The sequence below is a fragment of the Hylobates moloch genome, unplaced genomic scaffold (genome assembly GCF_009828535.3).
Source record: "Hylobates moloch isolate HMO894 unplaced genomic scaffold, HMol_V3 SCAFFOLD_11, whole genome shotgun sequence".
In the NCBI taxonomy this organism is placed as follows: Eukaryota; Metazoa; Chordata; class Mammalia; order Primates; family Hylobatidae; genus Hylobates; species Hylobates moloch.
The window spans coordinates 497611-515424 of record NW_026652286.1 but is presented as its reverse complement, the minus strand read 5'-3'; the positions used below and the strand labels follow the sequence as shown (position 1 = coordinate 515424).

Genomic DNA, 17814 nt, shown 5'->3' with positions numbered 1-17814 from the left:
TGCCTAGTTGGTGCTATTGGTAATGGGAATCTCCAAAAGAGAAGAGGTCTACCAACTTAAACGGAGCACACAATATGAACTCTTTTATCTTTGCTTTGCAACACCTGCATACTCAAACTAATTCACACAGTCTAAATGACTGCCAGTTAAAAAGCCAAAAATGGCCGGGCACGGTGCCTCACGCCTGTAATCCCAGCACTTTGGGAGGCCGAGGCAGGTGGATCACCTGAGGTCAGTTCAAGACCAGCCTGGCCAACACGGCGAAACCCTGCCTTTACTAAAAATACAAAAAATTAGCTGGGCGTGGTGCTGGGCGCCTGTAATCCCAGCTACTCAGGTGGCGGAGGCAGGAGAATCGCTTGAACATGGGAGGTGGAGGTTGCAGTGAGCCGAGATTGCACCATTGCAGTCCAGCCTGGGCAACAAGAGCAAAACTCCATCTAAAAAATAATAATAATTTTTTAAGAAGCCAAAAATACCTCAAATGTGAAAACCGCTACTTTGGTTAATCCTTCATCTTCAGGATTAGAAGTAAAAATGTGACTTTAAATGGCTTTTAATATTTTAAACTTTTTTTTTTTGAGATGGAATCTTTGTTGCCCAGGCTGGCGAAAAGTGGAGCTAGCTTGGCTCATTGCAACATCAACCTCCTGGGTTCAAGCAATTCTCCTGTCTCAGCCTTCCAAGTAGCTGGGGCTTCAGGCATTTGCCACCATGTCCAGCTAATTTTTTTTTTTTTTTTTAGTAGAGACAGGGTTTTGCCATGTCGGCCGGGCTGGTTTCAAACTCCTGGCCTCAAGTGATTTGTCCACCTCAGCCTCCCAAACTGCTGGGATTACAGATGTGAGACATGGCACCTGGCTCTTTTTTTGAGGCACAGTCTTACTCTGTTGCCCAGGTGGGAGTTTAGTGGTATGCTCACAGCTTATTGCAGTCTTGACCTCCTCCAGCCTCATTTTTTGTTTTTTAGTAGAGATAAAGTCTCACTATGTTGCCCAGTTTGGTCTTGAACTCCTGAACTCAAGTAATCCTCCTGCCTCAGCCTCCCAAAATGCTGGGATTAAAGGTGAGCCAGTGCATCCGGCCTAAAACTTTTTATTAAGTCTTTAACCTTATAATAGCCTGGCTCTCCTTTTACCTGATCATTAATATTCTCTCTTTATTATCAAATTCTCTGAAACAAAATCTTCCCACTAATCCCATTTATTAATTTTTTTTTTTTTTTTGAGACGGAGTCTCGCTCTGTCGCCCAGGCTGGAGTGCAGTGGCGCAATTTCGGCTCACTGCAACCTCCGCCTCCTGGGTTCACGCCATTCTCCTGCCTCAGCCTCTCCGAGTAGCTGGGACTACAGGCGCCCGCCCGCCACCACGCCCGGCTAATTTTTTGTATTTTTAGTAGAGACAGGGTTTCACTGTGGTCTCGATCTCCTGACCTCGTGATCCGCCCGCCTCGGCCTCCCAAAGTGCTGGGATTACAAGCGTGAGCCATCGCGCCCGGCCCCATTTATTAATTTTTAATGCCGTTATGTATTAAAAGTCTTCTATCTGGTGGCAGGTCCAAGAATTTAACAATTTTAAGGATGGCTAGAGTTAAAGACTAGAATGTTCTGGAGGGCAAGTACACAGGCTCTATTAAATTAGAATGCACATACCCCTTTGACCTAGCAATACACCACTAGGAATCTTTACTGTTGTGAAACTAGAATGTACATAAAATATATTCATCAGGATGTTACCACAGTATTATTTATTGTGAAACAGCTTAACAAATGCATATAATATAAAGAATAAAATTAGCTCAGTGAGGTGGCACAAGGCTATAATTCCAGCACTTTGGGAGAGTGAGGCAGGAGCATCAATTGAGCCCATGAATTCAAAGCTGCATTATGATTATGTCAACTACATTCGGCCTGGATGACAGAGTAAAATCCTGTCTCCTTTTTTTTTTCTGAGATGGGAGTTTTGCTCTTGTTGCCCAGGCTGGAGTGCAATGGTGCGATCTTGGCTCACCACAACCTCCACCTCCCAGGTTCAAGTGATTCTCCTGCCTCAGCCTCCCAAGTAGCTGGGATTACAGGCATGCGCCACCACGCCCGGCTAGTTTTACATATTTTTGTTTGTTTGTTTGTTTAGTAGAAGACAGGGTTTCTCCATGTTGGTCAGGCTGGTCTCGAACTCTCAACCTCAGATGATCCACCCGTCTCGGTCTCCCAAAGTGCTTGGATTATAGGCGTGAGCCAGGCCAACATCCTATCTCTTAAAAGAAACAAAAATTCAAGTAAATTGGTCAGGCACAGTGTCTCACACCTGTAATCCAAGCACTTTGGGAGGTAGAGACAGGAGTCACCTGAGGTCGGGAGCTCAAGATTAGCTTGGCCAACATGGTGAAATGCTGTCTCTACTAAAAATACAAAAATTAGCTGGGCATGGTGGTGCACGCCTGTAATCCCAGCTACTCGGGAGGCTGAGATAGTACCCGGGAGGTGGAAGTTGCAGTGAGCCACAATCGTGACACTGTGGTCCAGCCTGGGTGACAGAGTGAGACCCCGTCTCAAAAAAAAAAGTAAATATAACATGGCTTATTAAAATATCAAAATATTAACCTGTTAATACTGAGTCTTCCCAGGCTTCTCTGCCATCACAGCCACACCAGACATGCCCTCTACCCTCATGGCGTCAGTCATTATGTTCCCTTAGCTTCCGCATGGACAGATCTTTAAGCACAATATACATATGTATTTTTTTTTCCCCGAGACAGAGTCTCACTCTGTGGCCTAGGCTGAAGTGCAGTGGCACAAACTCGGCTCACTGCAACTTCCGCCTCCTGGGTTCAGGTGATTCGCCTGCCTCAGTCTCCTAAGTAGCTGGGATTACAGGCGAGCACCACCAGGTGCAGATAATTTTGTATTTTCAGTAGAGACGGGGTTTCACATGTTGGCCAGGATGGTCTCAATCTCCTGACCTTGTGATCCGCCTGCCACGGTCTCCCAAAGTGCTGGGATTACAGGCGTGAGCCACCGTACCCAGCCACAATTTTTTTTGTTGTTGTTGTTTTTTGTGATGGAGTCTCATCCTATTACCCAGGCTGGAGTGCAGTGACGCCATCTCAGCTCACCACAACCTCCACCTCCCCAGTTCAAGCGATTCTCCTACCTCAGTCTCCCAAGTAGCCACCACGCCCAGCCTGTTTTGCAGTTTTGGTAGAGACAGGGTCTCACCACGTTGGCCAGGCTGGTCTTGAACTCCTGACCTCAGGTAATCCACCCACCATGGCCTCCCAAAGTGATGGGATTACAGGCGTGAGCCACCGCGTGCCAGTCTGTTTTTTTCTTTTGAGGCAGGGTCTTGCTCTGTCACTCAGGATGGAGCGTAGTGGTATAATTACAGCTCACTGCAGCCTCGAACTCCTGGGCTCAAGCTATCTTCCTCCCTCAACATCCTGAGTAGCTGGGATTATATCCGTGTGCCACCACACTGGCTAATTTTTAAAAAACATTTTAGAGACAGTGTCTTGCTATATTGTCCAGGCTGGTTTTGACTCCTGGCCTCAAATGATCTTTCTGCTTTGCCCTCCGAAAGTAAATATTATTGTTTCTATGATTAAGCCGCATTGATGCACATAACTATGGTACGTTCATTTTGTCACTGCTGCTTAGTATTCCTTTCTAAGAATATACCCCAGGGCTGGGCGCGGTAGCTCATGCCTGTAATCTCAGCATTTTGGGAGGCCGAGGCGGGTAGATCACAAGGTCAGGAGTTCAAGAACAGCCTGGCCAAAATGGTGAAACCCCATCTCTACTAAAAATACAAAAATTAGTCAGGCACAGTGGCAGGCGCCTGTAATCCCAGCTACTCGGGAGGCTGAGGCCGGAGAATCACTTGAACTCGGTGGGTGGAGGCTGCAGTGAGCTGAGATCATCCGCTGCACTCCAGCCTAGGCGACAGAGTTAAGACTCCGTCTCAAAAAAAAATAAAAAAAATAAAATAATAAAGAATGCACCACAATTTATCTATGATACCTCTAGTGGACATTTGAGTGCTCTATAGGGTTTTTTTTCATAGTACAAATGCAGCAATTTTTTTTAGTGAAACATGGACACAATTTAAATGTCCATCAACAGTGGGTAGAGTTAAATATGCACATCTACACCACTCAGTTTTAACCAATGAACAATAATTTTTAAGGCACATTGTTAAGTGAAAACTGTATGTTGCCTAATAATCTATATGCTCTCATATATGGTAAAATTTACATATATACACATAAACACACTCATACATACCTAACTGTAAAGGTATATAAAGAACATGGTCTGGAAGGATATATGTTTATAAAGGACAGAGAAAATAGCTGGGCGCAGCTGGGATTACATGCCTGTAATCCCATTGCTTTGGGAGGCCAAGGTGGGCAGATCACCTAACGTCAGAAGTTTGAGACCAGCCTGGCCAACATGGTGAAATCCCATCTCTACTAACAACACAAAAACTACAGGCATGGTAGTAGGTGCCTGTAATCCCAGCTACTCGGGAGCCTGAGGCAGAGAACTGCTTGACCCCGGGAGGTGGAGGTTCCAGTGAGCAAAGATCGTACCACTGCACTCCAGGGGGGACAGAGCAAGACTCCGTCTCAAAAAATAAGGACCACGGGGTAGGGAGCGAGAATAATGAAAAGATAAAGAGGATTTACAGAATTTTCCTTTATGTTATTCCGAACTGCCAACTGAAAAGAAAAAATTCAGGCTACGGGTGGTGGCTCATGCCTGTAACCCCAGCACCTTGGGAGGCCAAGGTGGGCAGGTCACCTGAGGTCAGGAGTTCAAGACCAGCCTTGCCAACATGGTGAAACCCCATCTCTACTGAAAAATACAAAAAATTTGCTGGGCATGGTGGCGGGCACCTGTAATCCCAGCTACTCAGGAGGCTGAGGCAGCAGAATCACTTGAACCCAGGAGGCACAGGTTGCAGTGAGCCAAGACTGTACCATTACACTCCAGCCTGGGCAACAAGAGTGAAACTCCATCTCAAAAAATGTAAATAAAAAGAAAAGAAAAAATTCAACAAGGATGTCTGCCTTTATTTATCACCTGCGGTTTTTTTTTTGTTTGGTTCTTTGTTCCTTTGTTTTTTTCTTTTTAAAGAAACAAGGGTCTTGCTATGTTGCCCAGCTAGCCTGGAACTCCTAGGGTCCAGGGATCCTTCTGCCTCAGTTTCCTGTGATGTAGCACTGGGCTGTTTTTGAAACATGATCCATAAAAGTATTTTCTTCTAGGTGTACTCAACTAAGGTTTGGGGTCCTTATCTTACTGCTAACTTTCCACTACAGAATTAGGGCCGCAGCTGAAAGTGGTGGCTCACACCTGTAATCCCAGCACTTTGGGAGGTGGGTGGATCAACTGAGATTAGGAGTTCGAGACCAGCCCAGCCAACATGGCAAAACTCCATCTCTCCTAAAAATACAAAAAATAGCCAGGTGCGGTGGCAGGCACCTATAATCCCAGCTACTCGGGAGGCTGAGGTAAGAGAATTGCTTGAATCTGGGAGGCGGAGGTTGCAGTGAGCCAAGATCACGCCTTTGTACTCCAACCTGGGCGACAGAGTGAGACCTCCGTCTCAAAAAGGAAAAGAAAAAAAAGAAAAAGAATTAGGGCCAAATGGAGATTAAAATATTAACTTTATCCAGGGATTTCTGAAAATAGATTTAAAAATGCAGCAGGATCTCTTCGACCTTACCATGAATGAATGGTAAGGTCCTTATTACCTGAATGAAGCCAACTTGGGTCCTCATGACATAATCAAACTAAACTCTCTACCTACCCACACAGAGGCTGGGCAATGCAGACAAAGAAAGAAGAAATGGGACTGGGCTCTGAATACACCACCACCCAGTGGATGTCAGCCTCTCAGGCTCTTACTTCTCTACTAGAAAAAGGTAGAGAGGTGGATGGAAGCTTCCTTCCCAGCACTTCTGCCAAAGAGTAAAAGTACAATCTCCTGTTTTGTTGAAGAGGAAACAAAAAAAAGAGAGAGTTTCCTTCCCCTCTATATCTTTCAACTCTAAAGTTTAATGTGAAGCACAAATTACCAGTTTCTCCATTTTCTGGAGTATCTCGTCCAGTTTTACTAGAACTCCTGCTGGTAGATTCTGGACTGGTAGCTCGAACAAACATCTTCCATTTTCCTCTTTTAGACATAAGCCTACGCATTCCATCTTGAGATGCTGGCTGGCTGATATCAGAACGTGGACTAGACCCTGACACACTACCATCTCCTTCCTCCAAGGCTCGCAACTCTGCCTACAAAGAACATGACAAGTTAGTGTCATTAACTGCTTATTAATATGTATAATCAGAATAATAGCCACGACTATGCTGTTGAAATTTAAATCCTTTGAGAACAGAAGGCATTTTTTTTTGGAGACAGGCTCTCCCTGTTGCCCAGGTTGGAGTGCAGTGGCATGACCATGGCTCGCTGCAGCTACAACCTCCTGAGCTCCAGCAACCCTCCCACCTCACCCTTCCAAGTAGCTGAGCTACAGGTACATGTCATCACACTTTTTTTTTTCTAATAAGAGATGATATCTGGGTATGTTGCTCACATTGGTCTCAACTTCTGGGCTCAAGTCATCTCCTGCTCAGCCTCCCGAAGTCCTGGGATTACAGGCATGAGCCACCGCACTCGGCCTACTCACTCTATTTTTATTTTTTAATTTTGCCAATTTTTTTGTGGGTACATAGTAAGCGTATATATTTATGGGATACATGAGATGTTTTGACACAGGTATGCAATGTGAAATAAGCACATCATGGAGAATGGGATAACCATCCCCTCAAGCATTTATCCTTTGAGTTACAAATAATCCAACTCCATTCTTTAAAGTTATTTTAAAATATACAGTTATTAATGACTACAGTCACCCTACTGTGCTATCAAATAGTAGGTCTTCTTCATTCTTTTCTATTTTTTTCTATTTATACCCATTTGTATAAGTCTGAGTAATATCAAGTCTCTTTGTTGATTATCAACTACCTGTTGTGGGAAGTCAGGGATCCTGAACGGAGGGACCAGCTGGAGCCATGGCAGAGGAACATAAATTGTGAAGATTTCATTTTAATGTGGACATTTATCAATTCCCAAATAACACTTTTATAATTTCTTATGTGTAGCCGGGCACGGTGGCTCACGTCTGTAATCCCAGCACTTTGGGAGGCCGAGGCAGGCAGATCACGAGGTCAGGAGATCGAGACCACGGTGAAACCCCGTCTTTATTAAAAATACAAAAAATGAGCCAGGTGCGGTGGCGGGCGCCTGTAGTCCCAGCTACTCAGGAGGCTGAGGCAGGAGAATGGCGTGAACCCAGGAAGTGGAGCTTGCAGAGAGCTGAGATCGCACCACTGCACTCCAGCCTGGGCAACAGTGAGACTCCCTCTCAAAAAAAAAAAAAAAAAAAAAAAGGGTAATTTCCTACGCGTTTCTTACTTTAATCTCTTAATCCTGTTATCTTAGTAAGCTGAGGATGTACGTCACCTCAGGACCACTGTGATAATTGTGTTAACTGTACAAATTGATTGTAAAATGCGTGTTTGAACAATATGAAATCAGTGCACCTTGAGAAAAGAACAGAGTTAACAGTGACTTTTAGGGAACAAGGGAAGAAAACCATAAGGTCTCACTGCCTGCAGGGTTGGGCAAAAAGAGCCATATTTTTCTTCTTGCAGAGAGCCTATAAACGGATGTGCAAGTAGGGAAGATATCACTAAGTTCTTTTCCTAGCAAGGAATATTAATATTAATACCCTGGGGAAGGAATGCATGCCTGGTGGGAGGTCTATAAACTGCCACTCTGGGAATGTCCGTCCTATGCGGTTGAGATAAGGACCGAGTTACGTCCTGGTCTCCTGCAGTACCCTCAGGCTTATTAGGGTGGGGAAAAACCCGGCCCTGGTAAATCTGTGGTCAGACCCGTTCTCTGCTCTTGAACCCTGTTTTCTGTTGTTTAAGATGTTTGTCAAGACAACATGTGCACTGCTGAACATAGACCCTTATCAGTACCTTTTTGCCCTTTGAAGCACATGATCTACTCCCTGTTCTTACACCCCCTCCCCTTTTGAAACCCTTAATAAAAAACTTGCTGGTTTGAGGGCATCACAGTCCTACCGATATGTGATGTCACCCCCGGTGGCCCAGCTGTAAAATTCCTCTCTTTGTGCTCTCTCTATTTCTCAGCCGGCCGACACTTACGGAAAATAGAAAGAACCTAGGTTGAAATATTGGGGGCAAGTTTCCCCGATAACTACCAAAAGTATCATCAAGGACCAAAAAACCTACAACTCTGTAGTTTAAAGTTTTTGCTGCATAAGCTTCAACATACCTAGATGATGGGATAAGAAAAACAAAATCCCAGTAATGGTTGTAAGTCAAGCACAATGATCCCCGTAGCGTCGTACTGCGGAAAAAACATACTACAAGTAACTTTCAAAAGCTTACTTTTTTCCTTTCCAAAACTAGCTCCAGTTCAAGGGTATCTTGCTCCTCTTCCTCCTCACTTTCTCCAGATTGGACAACACTGCAAAGATCCTCCTGAGAAGGATCTTCTATATTGTCCAACATAATTTCCTGTGGCTTTACTATTGTTGTTGCTTCTTCTACTGTTGTACTTGTTTCTTTTACTTCTGAAACTGGCTCTTCTTTACAAATTACTTTTCTTCTCCATCTCTCTTCTTCTTCTTTTATTCCCTCAGGCAATAAAGGAGCAAGCAGTGATGCTGCCACCCCTTTCTTCTCCTCCTCACTATTTGAGAGAGCCTGAATTCCTTCATTTACTTCCTATAAAGAACAAAATAATTTAGTCTCATTTAATTCTGAAACAAATCTCACCTGCACATACATTCAATTGCACATACATTCATATTAACTGTTTTCAGTAGCTGAATACTCAAGGTAAAAACCACTTTTTTTTTTTTTGAGATGGAGTCTCGCACTGTCACCCAGGCTGGAGTGCAGTGGCACAATCTTGGCTCACTGCAACCTCTGCCTCCCGGGTTCAAGCTATTCTCCTGCCTCAGCCTCCCGAGTAGCTGGGATTACAGGCGCCCGCCACCACGCCCAGCTAATTTTTTGTATTTTTAGTAGAGGCGTTTCACCACGTTGGCCAGGCTGGTCTCAAACTACTGACCTTGTGATTCGCCCGCCTCAGCCTCCCAAAGTGCTGGGATTACAGGCGTGAGCCACCACACCCGGCCAAAACCACTTACTCCCAACAGGTGAGTATATATTTATACCATTACATTATTACTTTAGACAGACACTGATTGAATTAGAGCCTAGTTCTAGGTAGGATTCAAATATATCCTCCCTGCTATTCTCAAGATGTCAACAGGCAGATTAGTAGTAAACAGAGGTAGATTTAAGATCAGTATTTTGTCAGCTCATTACACGACTGGATAAATCTTTACCTTCTTCTGTATGATGAGAATTTTTTTCTTTTTTTTTTTTTTTTGAGAGAGTCTCACTCTGTTGCCCAGGAGTGCAGTTGCATGATCTCAAGTCACTGCAACCTCTGCCTCCCAGGTTCCAGTGATTCCCAGCCTCACAGCCTCAGCCTCCCAAGTAGCTGGGATGACGGGGATGCACCACTACACTCAGCTAATTTTTGTTTCTGTTTTTGAGACGAACTCTCGCTCTTCTTGCCCAGGCTGGAGTGCAATGCGCGATGTTGGCTCACTGCAACGTCTGCCTCCCAGGTTCAAGCAATTCCCCTGCCTCAGCCTCCTGAGCAGCTGGGATTACAGGCGAGAGCCACCAAGCCTGGCTAATTTTTTTTGTACTTTTAGTAGACACAGGGTTTCACCACGTTGGCCAGGCTAGTCTCGAACTCCTGATCTCAGGTGATCCGCCTGCCTTTGCCTCCCAAAGTGCTGGAATTACAGGTGTGAGCCATTGCACCAGGTCCAATTTTTGTATTTTTAGTAGAGACAGGGTTTTACCAGGTTGGCCAGGTTGATCTCGAACTCCTGACCTCAGGTGATCTGCCCACCTCAGCCTCTGAAAGTGCTGGGATTACAGGCATGAGCCACCATGCTGGGCCTGATAAGAAAATTTAGTAAGTATGCCATGAAGGTGATTTAGACTAAAGTGAACTATTCCTAGGCTGCGCGCAGTGGCTCATGCTTGTAATCCCAGCACCTTGGGAGGCCAAGGCAGGTGGATCACGAGGTCAGGAGTTCGAGACCAGCCTGGCCAACATAGTGAAACCCCATCTCTACTAAAAATACACAAATTAGCCCAGGATGGCGGCATGCACCTGTAATCCCAGCTATTCGGGAGGCTGAGGCAGAAGAATCGCTTGAACCCAGGAGGCAGAGGTTGCAGTGAACTGAGATCATGCCACTATACTCCAGCTTGGGTGACAGTGCAAGACTCTGTCTCAAAAAAATAAAATAGCTGGGCGTCGTTCGTGGCTCACGCCCGTAATCCCAGCACTTTCGGAGGCCGAGGCAGGCGGATCACATGGTCAGGAGTTCGAGACCAGCCTGGCCAATATGGTGAAACCCTGTCTCTACTAAAACTACAAAAATTAGCCGGGCGTCAGCAGGGGGGTGGGGGGGTGGGGGGTGGGGTGGTGCACCTGTACTCCCAGCTACTCGGGAGGCTGAGGCAGGAGAATCGCTTGAACCCAGGAGGTGGAGGTTGCAGTGAGCAGAGATCGCACCGCTGCACTCCAGTCTGGGCGACGGAGCGAGACTCGGTCTCAAAGAAAAAAATAAATAAAAAAAATAAATAAATAAAATGAACTATTCCTGAAATGAAATCTGTGATTATATTTAAAGTATCTGCTTCTCCCATTGGGGTAACACTTGTCCTATCCTCCTTTCTGTCACTGTAAATTTATTATTATTATTTCTGGATGGTCTCACTCTGTCCAGGCTGGAGCATACTGGCTCAATGATAATTTTGAACTCCTGGGCTCAAGCTATCCTCTTGCCTCTGCCTCTTTTAGCTGGGACTACAGGTGTGTGCTACCTTGCCTGGGTAATTTTTATTTTGTAGAGATGGGGTTGGTCTTGCTATGTTTTCCAGGCTGGTTTAGAACTCCTGGACTCAAGCCATCTTCCTGCCCTGATTAAATTATTATTTTATTATTATTAGATTTTTTTTTTGAGACGGAGTCTCACTCTGTCACCCAGGCTGGAGTGTAGTGGTGCGGTCTCAGCTCATTGCAACCTCCGCCTCCCGGATTCAAGCGATTCTCCTGCCTCAGCCCCCCAAGTAGCTGGGACTACAAGCATGTGCCACTACACTCGGTTATTTTAGTATTTTTAATAGACGGGGTTTTACCATGTTGGCCAGGCTGGTCTTGAACTCCTAACCTCAAGTGATCCGCCCACCTTGACCTCTCAAAGTGCTGGGATTACAGGAGTAAGCCACTGCACCTAGCTCAATTATATTATTTTAAAGTATTTTTTTGGGCCATATGCAGTAGCTCACACCGATAATGTAAGCAATTTGGGAGGCCGAGGCAGAAGCATCACTTGAGCTCAGAGTTTGAGACCTGTCTGGCAAACATGGTGAGACCTCAGCTCTCCAAAAAAAAACACAAGAAAAAAAAACCAGGCATGGTGGTGCACACCTATAGTCCCAGCTACTCAGGAGGCTGAGGCAGGACGGCTTGAGCTCAGGAGAATAAATCTGCAGTGAGCCATGGTCGTGCCACTGGACTCCAGCCTGGGTGACACAGTCAGATCCTGTCTCAAAAATAAGTAAATAAAAAGGAAAGGTGCAGTGGCTTGCGCCTGTAATCCCAGCACTTTGGGAGTCTGAGGCAGGTGGATCACTTGAGGTCAGTAGTTCAAGACCAGCCTGACCAACTGGTGAAACCTCGTCTCTACTAAAAAAAAATAGAAAAATTAGTCAGGCGTTGCGCCTGTAAACCAAGCTACTCAGGAGGTTGAGGTAGAACTGCTTGAAACCAGGAGGCGGAGGATGCAATGAGCTGAACTCGCGCCACTCCCTTCCAGCCTGGGTAACCGAGCAAGACTCTGTCTCAGAAAGAAAAAAATAAAAATTAAAATATATTTTGACGCAAAAAAGTCTTTAAAATTGAAGATAAATTGGAATTCAATATACGCTCCCTAAGGAACACAACTTACTTTTCTTACTAATTAGGCTATAGAAATGCTCAAGTTTCACTAACATAGTATATCCGTTATCGAAAAATCCAAAATCTGAAACTGAGCACTGACATGATGATCAAAGGAAATGCTCACTGGAGCATCTTAGATTTTACATTTTCAGATTAAGAATACTCAACTGCTAAGTATAATGCAAATATTTCAGAATTCAAAAAAATTCAAAATCTGAATTATCTCCGATCCCAGGCATTTCAATTAAGAAATACTCGACTTGCAGTAGTTTTTAATTTAAAGTAGTTATCTTTGTATTTTTAAAATGTCTTATACATGTAATCTGAAAAATAACAGAATGATTCTATGTGAAGTGGAGCCCTGTCTAGACTGCTGCTCCCACGTTCTTGCAACGATCCAAGAGGCCTCTGTGATACCCTAAAGCTCTCAAAGAAAAAGTAAAGTGGGCCAGGCGCAGTGGCTCACGCCTGTAATCTCAGCACGTTGGGAAGCCGAGGCAGGTAGATCACCTGAGGTCACGAGTTTGAGACCAGCCTGACCAACATGGTGAAACCCTGTCTCTAACAAAAATACAAAACTTAGCCAGGTGTGGTGGTGGGTGCCTGTAATCCCAGCGACTCGGGAGGCTGAGGCAGGAGAATGGTGTGAACCTGGGAGGTGGAGCTTGCAGTCAGCTGAGATCGCACCAGTGCACTCCAGCCTGGGTGACAGGGCGAGACACTGTCTCAAAAAAAAAAAAAAAAGAAAAGAAAACAGAAAAGAAAAAGTCAACTGAGTAACTGCTATAAAGGCTACATAATACACGGAAACAAAGTGAAAGTTATGAAACTTATCCTATTTCACATGTATGACATAAAATATTAAGAGAAGGCTTCCATTCCTATGCTCAGAATAACGCTTATTACATCTGAAAATAAGCAAATGAGGTAAGTTTCAACACTGACCTTTTTAACTTCTCGCTTGGCTATGACTGGTCCACTTTTACTACTGGAAACAGAAATCGTTTTCTCCTTAGAATATATGTCTGTATTTACCACAAAACTAGTTTCAGCACCTGGCACAGAACTAAAAAAATATATACTTAGCAAAAGAAATATAAGACAAATACTATCAGCAAAAGATAAGACTTCAATTTCCTTCTAGGCAATTTGACTTTTAAATTTATTCTTACCTGGGCTGGTAATGCTGTAATCCCTGTACCTGGGTGGCAAGATATTGGGGTAACTCCCAAGTCACTTCATTTGTTTGTGTATTCCAATAATAATAACATCCCGTGTTCTCATCCCAGACTTCCTGCCAATCGCCCATCTCAATTCCGACTAGAATAAAATAAAACAAATTTTAAGCACAAATCCCTCTACAATTCTGGCTTACATATAAGCTCAAAAGCCATAATCACCTAACAGTTTCTCAAAACAGCACTGTTAACATTTTGGGCTAAGACAGGTCTTTGTTGTGGGGGAGCAATTCTATGTGGAGGTTGGCCTCTGCCCACTAGAAACAGTAGCACTCCCATCCACCCTGCCTCCTACATTGTGACAATAAAAAATATTGACAGACATTGTCAAATATCCCCTAGGGGCACCTCCCAACACTAGTTGAGAACCACTGGCCTAACACCAAGAATTATTTTCTCAATACCTAACATTTAGAGTCACCTTTGAACACAGTTTTTAAAAAAAACAATTTGGCCGGCTACAGTGGCTCATGCCTGTAATCCCAGCATTTGGGAGGCCAAGGTGGGCAGATCACCTAAGGTCGGGAGTTTGAGACCAGCCTGATCAACATGGAGAAGCCCTGTCTCTACTAAAAATCCAAAAATTGGGCGTGGTGGTGCATGCCTGTAATCCCAGCTACTCGGGAGGCTGAGGCAGGAGAATTGCTTGAACTCGGGAGGCAAACGCTGCGATGAGCCAAGATGGCACCATTGTACTCCAGCCTGGGCAACAAGAGCAAAACTCCACCTCTAAATAAATAAATAGAAAAAAGCAGTTTGCTGGTCCAAAAATGTACCTAAAATACTTTGAATATCATGGCTTTTCTTATTCAACTAGCAAGGACAAGCAATTACTTTTTAAAAGATAAAAATTACATCCTACAAGTTTTCAGAGCCGACTATCCTACCTACCATCTTCGACATGCTTTATTTAAAAAGACAGAGGTTGGGCGCGGTGGCTCAAGCCTCTAATCCCAGCACTTTGGGAGGCCGAGGCAGGTGGATCACCCGAGGTCAGGAGTTCGAGACCAGCTTTGCCAACATCGTGAAACCCCATCTCTACTAAAAATACAAAAAATTTGCTGGGTGTGGTGGTGGGTGCCTGTAATTCCAGCTACTCGGGAGACTGAGGCAGAATTGGTTGAACCTGGGAGGCAGAGGTTGCAGTGAGCTGAGATCGCATCACTGCACTCCAGCCTGGGCAACAAGGGTGAAACTCAGTCTCAAAAAAAAAAAAAATAAATAAAAAATAAATAAAATAAAATAAAAAGACAGAATCCTAAAGTCTAAGATTACAGCCTCTGGGCTTTCATCTTTAGAAAACTGAATGCCAGCCAGGAGCAGTGGCTCACACCTGTAATCCTAGGACTGTGGGAGGCCGAGGCAGACTGATTTCCTGAGCTCAGGAGTTCGAGATCAGCCTTGGGCAACATGGTGAAACCCTGTCTCTACTAAAATACAAAAGAGAAATTAGCCGGGCATGGCAGCGTGTGCCTGTAGTCCCAGTTACTCAGGAGGCTGAGGGAGAAGACTGCTTGAACCCAGGAGGTGGAGGTTGGAGTGAGCCAAGATCGCGCCACCGCACTCCAGCCTGGGCGACAGAGCGAGATTCCATCTCAAAAAACAAACAAAAAACCAGAAAAGTGAATGCCCAGAATCCCTTTAAGGATTTTACTTTTCTTTAAAAATCAAAGGATCAAGTTTACCTCCTGCCAGTGAACACTGAGTATCATATTGCCATCCAGATGTTTGGGTGGAGTCTGTTCCATTTGAAGTAGAAGAAGAAAGGGTAGATGTCGCTGCTTCCTTTGGCTCTGGTCGAGGTGGAGTTGGAGGTGGAGCAGAAGCTCCTACAGGAGTTGCAGGCTGAGGAGCTGTTATGGCATCGATCTCCTTCAGTATGAAAAGAGTAACAAATGCAGTAATTATATCAAAAACAAGAAACTTAAGGAAATGGCAATCACTTTTTAAAAATTCTACACAAGCCGGGCACAGTGGCTCACACCTATAGTTCCAGCACTTTGGGAGGCTGAGACAGGTGGATCATTTGAGGTCAGGAATTCGAGACCAGGCTGGCCAACATGGTGAAATGCCCCCTCTACTAAAAATAAAAAAAATTAGGCTGGGCGCAGTGGCTCACGCTTGTAATCCCAGCATTCTGGGAGGCCAAGGCGGGCGGATCACCTGAGGTCAGAAGTTCAAAACCAGCCTGGCCAATACGGCAAAAACTTGTCTCTACTAAAAATACAAAAATTAGCTGGATGTGGTGGTGGGCAACTGTAATCTCAGCTACTTGGGAGGCTAAGGCATGAGAATTGCTTGAATCTGGGAGGCGGGGATTGCAGTGAGCCCAGATCATGCTACTGCATTCCAACCTGGGTGAAAGAGCAAGACTCTGTCTCAAAAAACAAACAAACAACCCCACCCTGCCAAAAAAAAGAATAAAATTATTATCGGGCGTGGTGGCACATGCCTGTAATCCCAGCTACTCAAGAGGCTGAGGTGTGAGAATTACTTGAACCTGGGTGGCAGAGGTTGCAGTGGGCCAACAACACGCCACCACATTTCAGCCTGGGTGACAGTTAGACCCTGTCTTGAGGGAGAAAAAAAAAACTCTAGACAGTCATTCGAAGCTTCTCAAATCAAAACCCTCATCTTCCAATTATACAAGCTCCCCAGTCTCTTCCAATTTGCCTTTCTTCTCTTTGAAAGCTTTACAAAAAGAAAAGAGGTGGTGGCTCACGCTTGTAATCCCAACACTTTGGGAGGCCGAGGTGGGTGGATCACCTGAGGTCAGGAGTTTGAGACCAGCCTGGCCAACATGGTGAAACCGCGTCTCTACCAAAAATACAAAAATTAGCTGGGTGTGGTGGCACATACCTGTAGCCCCAGCTACTCGGGGGCACATACCTGTAGCCTCAGCTATTTGAACCCAGGAGACAGAGGTTGCAGTGAGGTGAGATCGTACCGCTGCACTCCAGCCTGGGCAAGAGTGAGATTCTATCTCAAGGAGAAAAAAAAAGAGAGAGAGCCAGGTGTGATGGCTCACACCTGTAATCCCAGCACTTTGGAAGGCCGAGGTGGGAGGAGCGCTTCAGCCCAGGAGTTCAAGACCAGCCTGAGCAACACAGTGAGACCCCATCTCTTAAACAAAACAAAAAGAGAGTTAGAGATTGGGAGAAATACAAGAAGAGAGTGTTGGAGGGAGAGGGAGAAAGGAGGAGGAAGACATTGAACTGACAAGTAGGTTGACCACTTAAGATCCAGGTCCCAAAGTAGTTTCAATAACTAAAACTCCAAACAAAAGCACCACTAACCGCTAGGAAGTTGGCCAATGTACTATCAATATCAGTTGACTGGTTTCCATTTGTCTCTTTGGACTGTGCTGGTTTTTCGGAAACATCATTGTCATCATCATCACTGTCAGCATAAGCACCAAGTAAGCATAGACCGCCTAGAAGCAAAAAGGAAAACAGTATTTGTAACAACGTCAATATGTCCTCATAAGTATCTAAAATGGAAGTAAAACATGGTTTTAGAGGTCAGGTGATCGAGACCACGGTGAAACCCCGTCTCTACTAAAAATACAAAAAAATTAGCCGGGCGAGGTGGCGGGCGCCTGTAGTCCCAGCTACTCGGAGAGGCCGAGGCAGGAAAATGGCGTGAACCCGGGAGGTGGAGCTTGCAGTGAGCCGAGATTGCGCCATTGCACTCCAGTCTGGGCGACAGAGCGGGACTCCGTCTCAAAAAAAAAAAAAAAAAAAGAAATAATATTAGCAACACCAGAGCATTCAGCAAAACATTCTATGTACAAACCCAACTTGACTTTAATGAAAGACGTGGGAGAAAAATGTAAAAAACAAAACAAAAGCATACCTGTTGCTTTAACAGCTGTGGGTCTAGTGGTCATGACTGGTTTTGGAGGATTCTGAACAACTCTAGGAACCTCCTGCACCGCTTCTTGTTCATCTGGATTTAAAAAAAAAGAAAGGGAAAAGTGCAGTCAGATTCCAGACCAGAGAAAACACTAGAGGTGACAAATCAACCTTTGATTTAACATTTCAGCTCTAGATTCCATCAATTTTTTAAAAAGTGCATTTCGGCTGGGCTTGCACCTGTAATCCCAGCACTTTGGGAGGCCAAGATAGGCACGGGGGGTGTCACTTGAGGTCAGGGGTTCAAGACCAGCCTGGCCACCATGGTGAAACCCCATCTCTACTAAAAATACAAAAAAAAAAAAAAAAAAAAAAGTAGCTGGGCGTGATGGCACTCGCCTGTAATCCCAGCTGCTCGGGAGGCAGGAAGATGGCTTGAACCCAGGAGGCAGAGGTTACTGCAGCCTGGGCCACAGAGAAAGACTCCATCTCAAAAAAAAAAAAGGACATTTCATTGACCCAAATAATTGGGAGATGATAAACACACGGAGCTGGAATCTTTTTTTTTTTTTTTTTTTTTTTTT

The 17814-nt window shown here is 44.8% G+C and overlaps 1 protein-coding gene across 2 annotated transcripts in view; it reads right to left on the bottom strand.

The window, feature by feature from the left end:
* FNBP4 (formin binding protein 4) overlaps positions 1–17814 on the bottom strand; it is a 41940-nt gene that overhangs the window by 22745 nt on the left and 1381 nt on the right. For both annotated transcript variants that reach the window (XM_032165930.2, XM_032165929.2), the window contains exons 2-8: positions 17232–17324; positions 16673–16809; positions 15062–15248; positions 13311–13458; positions 13084–13204; positions 8484–8822; positions 6083–6293 (exon numbers count right to left, since the gene is read on the bottom strand). In XM_032165930.2, the coding sequence (XP_032021821.1) occupies positions 6083–6293; positions 8484–8822; positions 13084–13204; positions 13311–13458; positions 15062–15248; positions 16673–16809; positions 17232–17324 (1236 nt within the window). The remainder of the gene's footprint in view (positions 1–6082; positions 6294–8483; positions 8823–13083; positions 13205–13310; positions 13459–15061; positions 15249–16672; positions 16810–17231; positions 17325–17814) is intronic.